Source organism: Papio anubis, chromosome 2, assembly GCF_008728515.1.
Source record: "Papio anubis isolate 15944 chromosome 2, Panubis1.0, whole genome shotgun sequence".
NCBI lineage: Eukaryota > Metazoa > Chordata > Mammalia > Primates > Cercopithecidae > Papio > Papio anubis.
The window spans coordinates 33,701,412-33,715,841 of NC_044977.1; the positions used below are offsets into that span (position 1 = coordinate 33,701,412).

Consider the following 14,430-nt stretch of genomic DNA (forward strand, 5'->3'; position numbering starts at 1 on the left):
AAACACACATATTAGCCTAGGACTACACACGGTCAAGATCATCAAGAAGTCACTAGGCAAGAGGAACTTTTCAGCTCCATGATAATCTTATGGGACCACCACTGTGTATGTGGTCAGTCATTAGCCAAAACATTGCTATGTGGTGCACAGTATATTTTCAATAGAAAAATGTTTAACCTTACTAGTAGTCAAAGAAATACAAATGTTGAAGCAATCACAAGATGAAAATAGAACATGCATTCCATTTTTAGGTATTATCCTAAGTAAAGCATTATGGATATGTGTAGATTTAGCTACTACGATGTTCACTGAAGCACTGTTCACAATGGCGGCAAACTGGAAACACCTTAAATTCCAGGAATAGAGGAGCTAAACAGATTCCAGCTTATGGTTCATTACAGAATATCATGTAGCCATTACAAAATGGTGGCATAGAATACTAGTCCTCAGACAGGGGATGTGTACCACGTCCACTTGCAGAACTTAAAAAAACAGAGCTGCCCCACACCTGAAATTCTGTTTTAGTAGATGTGATTCTGAGGTATACTCTCAGTTGAGAACTACTATTGCAGAAGTATACATAATGACAGAAAATGCTTGTGTTATATTGTGAAAATGCAATTTTTTTTTTTAGAAAAACAGTAAGTATTAGTATTAAGAAGAAAAAAACATGGCCTTCCTTTTCCTGAATTTTGGCAGACTAGAGTTTCTCAGTGGCCTGACTAAAGAACATTTAAAAGCTAAATAAAATATTAAGAGATAAATTTGCATATGCGTAAAGACTAGATGGCTATACTTTAACATGTTATTAGTGATTATCTATAGATAATAGAATTATAGGATGTTTTGCTGTGATTTTCTATCAAATTGCTACAATTACTACATATGACTTTGCTTATTAGAAAAAGAAAAATTTTAAATTTCCCCTCTTCTAAGTCACAAACTCATTTGGAGAGGAAATGTCTGATGATCAAAAAGAGGAGTTCAAGAGTTATAGACAGTGCATTATCTGTCTGTTCCTAAAGGAATATTTCACTTAGTTGTTTTAAATGCCCTCTCGATATTACATCCCTACTAACTTCCAACGATGCCAAAGTTTACATATGATTATAAAAAGGAGATTCAATTCAAGGAAATAAACACTGCCTGAAAGGTAGTGCATTGAGGCAGCTCTAATCTTTTGATAGCCTAGACAAGGCAATCTGACAACGACTGACATACCAGCTATAAAAGCACAAACCTCAAATGCAAGTGTTGACTAAGCAGGAAAAACAATGTACCTGTCCATTTCTTACTGGTGGACCCACCACGGCTGTTGCCTCCTCAGGGAGACTGATGCCTGATGACTCACTGGCACTGAGTTTCCCCAGTGATGCTGCCTTCAGCAGTGCATCCATCTTCTTCCTATTTTCCTCTTTTGTGAGAGCCAGCTCTCTCTTCAGGAGCTCGGCGCCACACCAGTGCTGCCATTCTGTAAAGCAGCGTCGGAGAACTTGTTTCCGGTTATGCTCAGCGGCCAGTTGTTGTTTTCTAAGCAACAAAGCACTTCCATTAAAATAAAGAAGCCATTTACAGTTTGTTAATTGATAATATAAACGAAACGTAAGTCCAAAAGGGTTCTAGAAATGTTCCATCTTAGCTCTTGCTTAACATTTTGTATTAAGCTAAATGAAATTGCTTTATAAATTCCCCAGTGCAAAGGATCTCCTCATAGAAGGTGTCAGCACTTCAACAGATTACCTTCAAGAAGAAAGAGGAACTGTTCTGTTCTCTCATGTCACAAAGGCATATTAATTTTTTTTGATTACCATAGTTTCTGAAAGCTTTTGGAGGGGAAAGAGCAAAAAGAAGGGGTACATAAGTAATGACTTTTAAAAGATGAATGCATGAGGGAGAGAGAGGTTCAGCTATGCATGAAAATTTTAAAAAGACAGGTTTGGGAGAAAGAGAAAGGAACAAAATTATAACACTTAACAAGTTAAATTGTTAATAATTTAAGTATAAGGCTTACAAAATCAAAGTAAAACTCTGAGGGTTGATCTTGTGAAAGAAGAACTGGCCAGGGAAAGGACTGCTAAAGAGAAGGACTCATTTACCAAACCCTTGAACTGAATATCCATGTCTGCCCCAAGAAGGTACTTGCTAAGCACTAGATGTGTGAAGGGCAAAGGCAAGGCCCCTGGTCTCATGGAACTCATTTATTTTCTACACCTTCCTAAGAAAAAGCTCACTTTGATTCCTGGAAACTTTACAAATATTAGGGAACATGACTAAGGGGAGGTTGGGATGTGGTATTACAGCCAGCCACATTTTCTTCCCAATGGGAATCTCCATTAGGAGATTTGGTGGCAGTCAGTTGAGAATTCAAGCATAGAGGCCTCTGAGATCTATCTATAAGTGAATGGTTATTATCCTGAAGAACTGAGCTGTGAGTGTGGAACTTATTATGTGGTATCAGGAATCAGCTTTGAGGTTCAAAACATAATACTGTTTAGACACACACTGGATTGTATCTTGGAAAGGTGACTCATATAAGTTCTCCATCATACCATTTGCATATCCATTTCTGTTAAACATACATAATGCTTAACTCTCCTCATGGACTCTTTGGGGTCATATCAAGCAAATCATAAAGTTCTTAACTCAGTGAGTCAGGAGACCATTTCTACAGTTCTTAAATGTTTATATGACCTTTAAACCTTTTCTGACTACAACCTACAGTAAGAAAAAATGTCACATTGTGACTCAATATACAAGTTTATGTGTGTGTGTGTATAAAAGTTTCACCAAATAATATTTACCCTTACCACAAGAGATATACTCTGATATTTCTAATCTATTCTATATTTCTTTTAAAAATAAGCAACCTTGCTAACAGCATATTTCATTATATTTAATTGTTTCCTTCTAATGCATTGATAGGTACCCAATAAATACTTAGAGATTGACTTACTGATGGTTTTTGTAATAAAAGTATAATATAGGTGGTAATAAACATTTATGTGTGTTTTATGTAAATAAATATCTGAGACTGAATAATCTTGAAATAAAAATTTTAGAAGGAATAACAATAATAAATCAGATAGCAACACAGGTAAGAACAAAGCTCCAAAAATCAGTGTATAAATAGTGAACAAAAAAACTCTGTAACACTTTATTCAAGTGAGTAAAAATCATAAATTTCTATAGGATAGAAGATGTACATTGCTGTGTCTGATTAATGTGAAATTCAATTTCCATCAATCTGCTCTGGAAGGAGGAGTGTGAAATTTACCTGATATATTAATTTCCTGTTTTTACAGCACAAACAGCCAAAAGTAGCACTGGTGTTTTGACTGTCAAGGAGATTATTTGGACACTATGAAAAGGCAAAGAGGAAAACACTTCTGTAAATATAACAAGACTAAAAAAGTAAGAAAATGAGTAAAAAAATGCACGTTCAATATAGGGCTTAAAGCCCACTCTATAATGGTTGTGTGGTGATATGAAAACGAAGTTGGCCAGGTACAGTGGCTGATGCCTGTAATCGCAGGAATCTGGGAGGCCGAGGTGAGTGGATCACTTGAGCCCAGGAGTTTGAGACTTGGGCCACATAGTGAAACTTCATATCTACAGAAAATACAAAAATTAGCTGGGCGTGGTGGTGAGTGCCTGTAGTCCCAGCTACTTGGGAGGCTGAAGCGGGAGGATCACCTGAGCCTGGGAAGTGGAAGTTGCAGTGAGCTGAGATTGTGCCACTCTACTCCAGCCTGAGCGACAGAGTGAGACCCTGTGTCAAAAAAAAAAAAAAAAAAGTCAAAAAGAAATAACAGAAAATGTAGTTATGATATCTGTATTTGTGGTTTGAGGCAGAAAGGCAGAAGCACAGAAGCCAGAGATTCAGGGACAAGGATAGTTCCACTCCTGTTCTCTTGCAGCTCACTTCAGCAGAGTGACAATGCTGCATACAAGCCAATTTCTATACTTTTTAAAAGATGACACTAAAAACATATTTCTAAAAGCAAAAAATCACTTAAATTTCTTACACCTTAGTCAGATGCAACTTACTTTGGTATGCTCACCTAAAGAAATGGTTTCAGACATAGGTGCCAGATAATCATAAATGGAAGGGCAGAGTTCCCTTATGAAAAACAGCCTATCACAATTTCCTTGCAATCTGAAATCAGGGAATTTCTAGCCAGAGTATATAAATTGACCATCACAATGATATATAACTGCATGCAGAGAAAGGCAGTCTCTGCTCATCTAAGAATACGAAATACAAAAGGTTTGAGTAGGAATTTAAGTATGAACTTTGCTGCCCAGGATGAACACTCAATGATACCAAGTGACTGGCGCATGTTTGGAACTTACAAGTCAGGAGAAGAATGCTGACTAGATATGGGACATTGGGCCAGAAACTGAGTTTCTATGCCCCAGATTCATCCTCAAAAACAGTGTCAGTAAGCCCTATTATGCTGTCTATCCCACAAGAGTTTTTTTTCTGAGAATCTAATTCAATTTAAAACAACCCTGAAAATATAGAACACAATTCACATGTAAGGTAATACCCACTATCTTAGGACAAGACTACTAGATATCTGAAAAGTGTCTTGAATGTTTTAAAAGCAAATGAAAAATGACACATAATCACAAGCTGGTGATCTGATTGAGTGCTGTAATCTGATGCAGAACATAAAAAAGCAGTGACATGAACAGTTACGTTTGGGATGAGCAGGTTCAGCAGGAGTAGGAATGAATAAGCTCATGCATTCAATAATGTGCCAGGTGCCCCCAGGGACAAAATGGAAGATAAAAACTTCGTTTTAAAAAGTTTTAAAGTTTTAAACTCTGTTTTAAAAAGTTTTAAAGTGAGCCAGGCCATGAAAGCTTTGTCCTCTGCCTGTGTGATAGAGAGATCAGGAGCTCTACCAGGTGAAGACACCATGCGGCTTCTGGCTGCTCACCTGCATACCCACGTGAGCAGAAGGAAGGACAATTGAACATGATTAACAGGCACACTCCGTAAATGATTTCCAAAAGAACACTGAAATCCGGAATACTGGAAATGAGAATATCTGATGGCCTGTTTTCAATTCAGCCTCACTTCTCCTCCCGGCCTCCAGGTGAGCTTGGTGGGTTCACCCTGACCTGTTCCTACACAAGCCTGCCTACGTACTAGTTTATTAGTTCTTCTCCAAACTAAAAAATGCCCTTTTCTAGTGAGCCACATTCTGCCTCTTTCAGAAGGTGGGGCTCATGAATTTCTATTTCTAGAAAGCTCCTCAGGGGATTATAATGAAGGATAGCCAAGTGTATGTCACTCCTAAGTATTTATCTTATGGTGTCTTCTGTTGCAATTGTGTTAAATATTTGGGTACAATTTTAACTTCCCCATTTAGATAAAAAAAACTAGAAGGCAATAATGTTAAATACTTTTGTTCCCCCATCCTATCCCCAGGACTTAGGAGAGGATCTAGCATACAGTAAGCATCAGTAAAGCTGGTTGACTGAATTAATTTATCCCAATCAAACAGTATGAACGAATGAACGAACAAACAAATGAGATGGTTTGAAGAACGCCAAAGGGCCAGTTTTTCTCACTGGCCTGCCACAGTACCCTCAAATCTCTGTCACTCCCACTTTGGGCACTGTTTCCAGACAGTGCCTGTTAAAATTAAAAAAAAAAAAAATACGTCCCAGGAGGGATAACATATCAAGTGAGAATTACAGTAACAAAGAACAAAGGGCTTGAGGGACAAAGGGAAGAGATAAAAGCATGTTCCAGGAAAGGCCCAGGGCACTGGTACAGGAGAGGGCAGGATTAAAGACTGTGGAAGTTAATACAGAGAAGGGCAGAGATGCGCCCCAGGAAAGAATTGAGAAATCTGGGAAGCGGGGCTCAGGAAGGACTGGCAGAAGATTTTTTAAAATTTTTATTTTAATTTTTCCATAGTTATTGGGATACATACTTACATGAGTAAGTTTTTTGGTAGTGGTTTGTGAGATTTTGGTGCAGATGTTGAAAACAAACCCTGTTTCTTCCCAATTTTGTCTGGGGCTAGCTGTAAATGCAGACAGAAAGTGGGAGAGGAGGAATGGAAGATCTGGAACCAACTTTCAAAAGTGAACATGCTAAGGAAATTGAATATACAGTATAAATTTCAATACCACCATCTCAAAGGGTCTAATTTAGTGTGTGTACTAGAATTTTCTTGTATTACTAAGTGAATCCTCAGGGTTTGGAAAATTTGTTCATGTTGAAGCTGCATCACAATATTGTAAGGAAATTTTATAACATCATTACTATAACTTATTTTAAAATAATAAAGATGAACAAAAATAGAGTAACCACAATTCCCATTAGGAAAAGCAAGACACATTTTTAGAAGAAAAAAGTGGATGAATCCTTGGATTGCAAGTGAGACTCAGCACACGCTCCAAAAGGAAAGATGGTTGCTAAATTACAAATACGAAAAAGAGAGGGATTTGTGGTTGCTTCAGAGAGAAAGTGGGAAGAACAGAAAGAAAAGGGGGGAAAGAAAAAAGCCCACAAGTCTAGGCCCGTCGTGGCAGACAGGCCAGTGAGCGGAAATCTAGGTGGCAAACACACACGTCAGTGAGGGAACTAGAGGATGAGGACACAACTGACATTTAAATAATGAACATAATGAGTAATTTCAATGTCCAGGTGAGTGAACCACAGAATCACCTGTGTTTGGTCAATCTGGTCAGAGCTAAGTTTCTACAATGAGTAACCATGATAATAAATGCTCTCTCTTATCCCTGAGCTGTCTATTTAGAAAGAATGCTTCAAAACCCTATCAAATTAAATTGCAGGAGAGGAAGCAATTGAGTTCTTCATTTGTTCCCTGATGTGCTTATTATTCAACAGGTATGGATTTAGTGTCCATTGAGGCTGCTCTTTGCTCTGTGACCTTGAGTCACTTACTGTCTCTGGGCCTTACTTTTATCATCTGTAAAAAGAGGGGCTGGATCAGATGATCCTTGAGGTGCCTTCCTGCTCTGGGATGTTTTTTGCTTTATAGTAAAAAATTATTATAAGTTAAATATTTTCTAACTCTGTCAGTTAAAAAATGTTTAGTATCCATTCTAAACATTTAAAAATAGTCACTTGAAAATAATTCACAGACACAAGACAAAAAGTTCTGAGAAGATCTTTTTTAAAAAATTGGCACATTATGCTATTATGAAATCCCTATTTAGTGCTTTTATATTTAAACAGTTTAATTGGAATGGAATCTTAAATTTTCCAGATTTTCCTTATACAAGTTTCTTCCAGCATGTAAATCTTATAGGCCACTTTTAACTTCAACATCCAAGTGTCCACTCATTTTATGCCTGCATTCACACTGCATCCACATTACAACCCCAGTTTCCCTTCTTTATCCAACAAATCCTGCCAGCTGTTCCTTTCTGAGTGAGCTATCATCCTAATTCCTTGTATCAATCACCAGGTCCTCAGATTTAAGAAACAAACTATGAGAGAGTTTTCTGTGTTGGCCTCTTTTTTTTTCACCAAAGATTTCTCCCAGCATATCATAGGAAAGGGAAATTGACTAGGTCACCCTCCTGCTTAAAAAACCTTCAAGGATTCACCTTTTTTTTTTTTTTTTTTTTTTTAACCAAAGACTACCTTAACTCCATGTCCTGGCATTCAAGGCCATTCAGAAGTTGATGTACTTGACGACCACATGCTTGATAATCTCCAGCCAATCCAGATGGCTATGCTTCATGCCATCATCCCAGTCTCCCTGTCTCTACCTAGGAACATCCTATTGACCATGAAGAGCTCAGATCAAGACCCATCTTCTTGATAAAGCCTTTCCTGGCACTCTAGGAATCTCCTTAGCCACAGCTACACATTCTTGTCATGTTCTTAGCAGCAGATGGAGATGTATTATTCAGTTAACAATACTCCTCAATACCTGTACAGTCTCTAGATCTTCTTTTGCCCATTCATCTGTGAGTTGTTTGAGGACAAGGGGCCATGCACCAGTCTCCAGGCCTGATGCTATCACAGGATTACTCAACTTTAAGGGGCACCATGCCCTTCTATGTAAAAATACTTGCATTTATCATTTATGTGATTTTTCATCCTGAATGAATGACAGCACTGCCAGTAGAGAAGTGATTACATATAAAAACATGGATTTCTCCCCAACTCCTAAGTAAACAAATAGTTCCTTCACATGGACACAGAGAGGGGAACAGCACACACCAGGGCCTGTTGAGGGGTGGAGGATGAGGGGAGGAAACTTAGAGGATGGGTCAACAGGTACAGCAAACCACCATGGTACACATATACCTATGTAACAAACCTGCACATTCTGCACATCATTTATCACTTTTTTAAAGAAGAAATAAAGAAAAACAAACAAAAAACCAAATGGTTCCTTTTACATCTGTGATTTTGATTCAAGAATGCAAACTTGAACTTGTAAATAATAAGAAGTATTTGATTTTAAGATGATGGAATAAAGAAAGCCTCATTTAAAGACAGAATTCTGTGTCATTCACAAGCATAAGAAGGAGCTGTTACAAAGGTGTCAAAAAACCTCTAAATAAGGTGTGGAACAAAAGATGGTAGAGCAGGAAGACGCATTCTTGGCAGGTTGGCCCTCCCAGATGGATGCTCTCTGTGTCCTTAATTAACATTTTATGTGTATACAGTGATTTCTATGAATGAGAATTATTGGCATATAAGCCAAACACCCTCTTTTGAATTCTAAGATGGTCCAGGATACAATGCTACTACACCAGAACGCAAGGGAAAATCCTAATACTTGCTTCCCTTAAAGAAAGAAGATCATGTACAATGTATATTTTAGTTTAGTTTAGTTTAGTTTATTGGAGACAGGGTCTCACTACGTTCCCCAGGCTGGTCTTGAACTCCTAGGTTCAAGATCCTCCTGCCTTAGCCTTCTGAGTAGCTGGGATTACAGGCACACTCCACTGCTCCTGGCTAGCATATTTAAATAATTTTGTTTACTTATAATTTTCAGTTAAAATTTTCTAGTTTGAGATGTAACAGAGAAAAACTGTGATTTCCGTATTTTATAAGTGGATAAGATTACTCTAGTCAGCATGTGTAAAGTTTATTTGTGGATTCTTCAGGAGGAAAATATCCTAGATAAACATACTAGAAGGATTTTCACAATACAAATAATGATACCTGTTTTCTTCCCTAAGATCATTTTCCAAGGCTTGAGTCTCCCGCTGCAACTTCTGGGATCTTGTGTAGTCTCTCCAGGCCCGCAGGACCTTCAGCTGAATCTTCCAGTCAGATAGGGTCCCAGCTTTCCCCAGCTTAATCCTATGATCAAGAATCAGCTTGTGCCAGGCAGAGAAATACCGTTTTTGACACTGCAGTGGACACATTAGGAAAATCACCATCCATTAGCACTAGTGTTTCTAATATCTAACACTGACAGCCCTCTCCTCAGATTTTCCCCTCACACTTATTAAAAACAAATATAGGAACTGTTGTCTTAATGGAAGGGAAGAGACAAAACACAATTCCTTTATGCTAATAATGACAAGGAATATTCAATCATGCAAATGAGGCATTCTCAGCTTTCACAACTTAAACTAAAATACTTCATTCTCATTGTAAGCCACCAGTCCCATGGGGAGCTGGAATAAGTCACATCTATGACATGAACCAAGGGGCTTGTTTGAGAAGCTTGAAAACCTGTCTCCAACATGACTCCCCGCCAAGGTGTCTTGGAGCTCAAAATACCAACCATTTAATTCATTACCGTTTATAACACCATTACCGTTTATAACTACCGTGTAGTGCCCTACACAAGTGAACGTGAGAGATTCCATGAAGATGGGATGGAGTCTCTGGTCCCTGAGAATAAGACAGCTAAAAACAACAAAATCAGCTGGGCTACTACCACTGACCACTTTGGGGCTCTGGTGAGTCTAGAGCGACTAGATGTTCAGGTTGCCTATAATCTTCCGCTACATGCATTTGACAGCAAATTAGACAAGGTCTACTGACCCTAAGGATGTCCCAAAGCAGTACTTTACTCACGATCCTAGTCTAAGAAAATCACTGAGACCTAGTCCTTGCCTGTTATCTTCTCTCTTTTCAGCAAACTTTACATTCCTTCTAGATCAAATTACTTTCAGCTTTTGGCCTTGACATCAACCATGCCATTTCATAGTTTCCTATCTATGTTCACATTGGGTTGGTGCAAAAGTAGTTGTGGTTTTTATCATTGCTTTTCATAGCCAAAAACTGCAATAACTTTTGCACCAACCTAATACTAATTTATCTGTCCCTCTTTTCTGCCTTCTTTCTGCCTAACTACTTCGGTAGTCACCTCTCTCAGGAAGCCCTCCTATTACCAGTCCCTCTACCTAAATGTAACTGCCCATCCACTGTCTTCCTAAAGCAATCTATGCTTTCTTCAGCCAAAACACCCAACACACTATATCATAATTACCAGTTTACCTTTTTCCCCTAGACTGTGAGCCTCCTGAGAGAAGGGAATAGGTCTCATAAATGGGAATGGTAAATCTGACCGTGGCATTGAGTGTGGGGAGCATCAAAACAAAAACTAACCTCATAGAAAGTGACTTCGTGGGAAATATGGAGGATGCCTGATGACCAGTTTCAAGGATGGGCCAGATTTATCAGGCAAATATTTACTGCTTCTTTCTCTATAAAAATACTTAACTTTCTTAATTTGAACATTTACTAAGCAACCATCACTGTGTTTCAATTTGGGGACTCTGCACAAAATTGTTTGACATGACCTCTACTTTTGAGAAGTTATAGGGAAAGAGGATGTATCAATGAAAAGACCAATAACATAAGAAAGCATCTACTAGAATTCTTAGAAATTGTCCATTTGGCCAGAAATGTTTTCTAAACAGGGTATTAGTTTATATTCTTGTTCTGACAAACTAAACAATATTCTTCATTATAATTTCTCATTAGGAGAAACCATGGCAAACTTTAAAAAGCCCTTTCCCTATGTCAAATGAGGCACATGTTCTAGACCTTCACCTCAGATCTCTTGGAGGGGATGAAAGAGGGGAAGGGAGAGAGGAAGGAAAGGGTATTTGCTGAATACTGGACACTCTTTCAGTTGTAACAGGGAGAAAAGATATAGCTGCCAGGTTGAGGGGTATGCCTTTTGCATCATTTGTTTACCTCTTCCACAAAACACAGCATGAAAAAAAATGGTGCTAACTTGTGTGCCATGGTCTAACGAAAATGTTCTGTGTCTGTTTACCAGGTCCCTTTAAGAAGTCCTCTTGAATGACTTGGTAAAATATTCTATGTGTAGCTATCTCTAATTTTAACTTCAGGATTATTTCAAATGATGAAAAATAGTACAAACATAATCCATCTTGACAATAATAACACTATTAATAGTGTCCTTTGATTTTGACATTCCTTTTCTTTGTAAAGTTCAAAGCATCTTACATGTAATATATTTATTAATTTGCAAGCCATCATTATAAAATAAAGATTATAAAGATTATTATGATTTACTTCACCAAGCTAAAACTTCAAGTAGGGAAAAGTTTAATGACTAAAATCACAAGTAAAGAGTTAGTGGTACATCTAAGGCTGAAACTGAAACATTCCAGCATCCTGATGACTCTAATCTATTAGGCAAAAACATCTCTCCTGAAAAAGAAGGGCACATTTTTGGCGCTTTCATAGTGAAAGGAAACTCTATACATAACTTACCATGGTAGAAAAGCATTGGTTAGGGACATATCTGAATGTAGGGGGGGAAATTTTGAGTTTATAAATTCTATAGTCAATATGTTTATTTAAAAATACTTATGTTGAGACTTTCAGACCAAAATGATCAGTTTTAAAGGTCTATAATTCAGGTTCACCACAGAGAAGCTAACACAAGAGCAAAGTGACAGACCTGTATAGCAACTACTTCCTTGAAACTGACTTGCTATTGGTTTTTTCCCTGCCTGCTCAAAAAAAGCAATCCCATTAAAATTTAAATTAAAAAAATAAAGTGTGAATCAAGAATAGCTGCTTAGTTATTCTTGATTCATAGCAAACATTATCCAGGTATACAGGAGTCCCATAAATGTGTTTGAAGAAAATATTTGGGAAAGGAATATACTCAGTTCCATCTTCTCTGGAAGAAGATGCTAGTTCTGTTTTTATTTAGAAAGGTGGCACACTTCCACAGTCCTGAACTATTTATTCTTTCTATTCCTCCCTACCCCCAGCTTACTTCCTGATGTTCCCAGACCTGCTTCTCCTCGTTAGTTTTCTATACTTTGGAACTACCATAGCGCTCTATCCCTTTGCTTTTTAAAACAAGACGTATGACTTAAAACCACAACTGGGTTGGAAGAGGAATATGTTCTGTTTAAGCCAGGAGAACTTAAGTTTTAACTAGCTAGGCAACTAGTCTGATTTCCCTCCCATTTATTTCCTAGTTCATTTATTTTTATACCGTTTTTAGTTCTGATAGATTTTCAAATATAGTCAGGCACTCTTTTCCTAACTTCCATCATCTCTTTATCATAGTTGTGGTAATAATTAAGGCTTGATATAGGTAAATAAACTACAGAAAGTCACTGGAGGAAGAACTGTTCCTAAGTACCTATCTATAATAATTTCTAAAATAAAATACTACCTGGTGAAATTTAGAAAGTTTTAAAGTGAAATGGTATCCTCCACACAAAATCTTCCACAATACATCATTTGGTTGTTAAGGATTCCACTGAAGAGAAGAAATGACAGCTCGCTCTGCTAAATTTATTACCTGCACTGGAGTTGCCCTCGTTCTGTTAGCCAGAAAAGCTCTTCCCTGAAGTGTAATCACACTACTGTCACTAGGAATGATTGACGTTAGGTGGAACAGCAATTTGCTATCTAATCTTCATTGTAATTCTAACCCTGTCACTAGAGATGCTTGTTCTGATTAATGAAGCGGGTAACTCATCAAAATTCCTCAGCTATTTCTCTTTTGTCAGAAAGTTCAGTGATAATTGCATCAAAATTCTCCCTCATGGAAAAATAAACAATGAATTGTTAAGAGGACAAAAATGTCAACAAGTTTACAATTTATTTTTGCTGAATAGAACTAACTTTGTTGCAACTAATGGTCTAGGGGAGTTGGCAAAGGCTGGAATGTCAGGAAGAAAGCTACATTCCACACCCAGGCCCCTAAGTGACTCCTTGCTGTTCTCAGGCCAAAAGAACAGAAACTTTATTGCTACAAAAGGGAGCAATCCCCAACTTCCCTTTTCCTTTGCGGGCTACTGTGGCTGGGCAGAAGACACCAGAGATGCTATGAAGTCCCTGGGGATTAGAGAGTTAGTTTTAAGTTGACATGAGGAAGGAGAAAAAAATTTAATAAAAAATGGGATCTTTGTCATGGCAAAATAAATCTCCAGTAGGAAGTGCAGTATTGAATTCTGCAATGGAAAAGCAATACCCCTGACCCATCCTATTCCTGATTTTCATAATTTTACCCCAAAGACAAGACAGGAAATCATGGTAATCCTCAACCCCAACTACATATGCTCATAACTAATTGCATTAGAGAAAATATACTCAGTTCCCAGAACACAGTGCTAAGACCTGAACTTGCTGCTGGGTTCCATGGAAAAGCCTAGAAGCCTAAACTTTGACAACCACTGCCATGTGAAATGATACCCCTGGCTATAGACAAAAAAACTACTTCTGTTATATCCTGGAAGACGTGATGCTCATTTTACTTCTATATTAAATTTTTTTCTCCTTCTTCATTTCAACTGAAAAAAAAAAAAAAAACAACAACAAAAAACCCAATCCCTATCACTGTTCTAAAAGCAGAACCAAAGAATAAACCTTTACCCAACTTCAAAAATTATCAACATTCTGCCAATCTTAATTCATCTCTCCCCCAACCAACATTTTTTTCTGAAGTATTTAAAAATAAATCACTGATACCTCATATTGTATCATGCTATCCATAAATATGTCAATATGCCCTTACATAAGGCCATTTTATAAGTTCTTAATTCTGCTAAAAAGTTTCAATTGATAATATTGCTGTAATTATCTAATAGTTACGCTGTTTCACTCTAGAAATAGAATTTCAAGAAGCAATTCCTTAGTCTCACCAAATAGTAAATGCTTAACCAATAAAATTCTCTGGGTTCTTTACAGAAGAATGACCACAATGCAGCCTATCACCTGACCACACATTAGGATGGGGCTCCTTTCCCAATACCCTGAACATGAGTTCTCATGACCTCAAGTCTGTAGAAAAGGCAGACCTACGGCTCCCTGTCACCTTCTCTTTCCCATCTTTCTTCATGTCCCTTAGAGACCTTCTTCCCCATCTCTACCAAAATCCCTGTTATCTGCCCACCCTTCATCCTTGGCCCCCGCCAGACACACACGAACTATGCCAAGAACACAGCTTACTTCAGAATATA

General features: G+C 37.7%; 1 protein-coding gene across 6 annotated transcripts in view; it reads right to left on the minus strand.

The window, feature by feature from the left end:
* Window positions 1–14,430, minus strand: part of CCDC191 (coiled-coil domain containing 191) — an 88,674-nt gene that overhangs the window by 44,975 nt on the left and 29,269 nt on the right. For 5 of the 6 annotated variants that reach the window (XM_003893944.5, XM_017955165.2, XM_017955167.2 and 2 more), the window contains 2 exons: window positions 9,176–9,366; window positions 1,281–1,530 (listed from right to left, as the gene is read on the minus strand). In XM_003893944.5, coding sequence (XP_003893993.1) covers window positions 1,281–1,530; window positions 9,176–9,366 — 441 coding nt within the window. The remainder of the gene's footprint in view (window positions 1–1,280; window positions 1,531–9,175; window positions 9,367–14,430) is intronic. The other variant, XM_031663026.1, reaches the window with a different exon arrangement.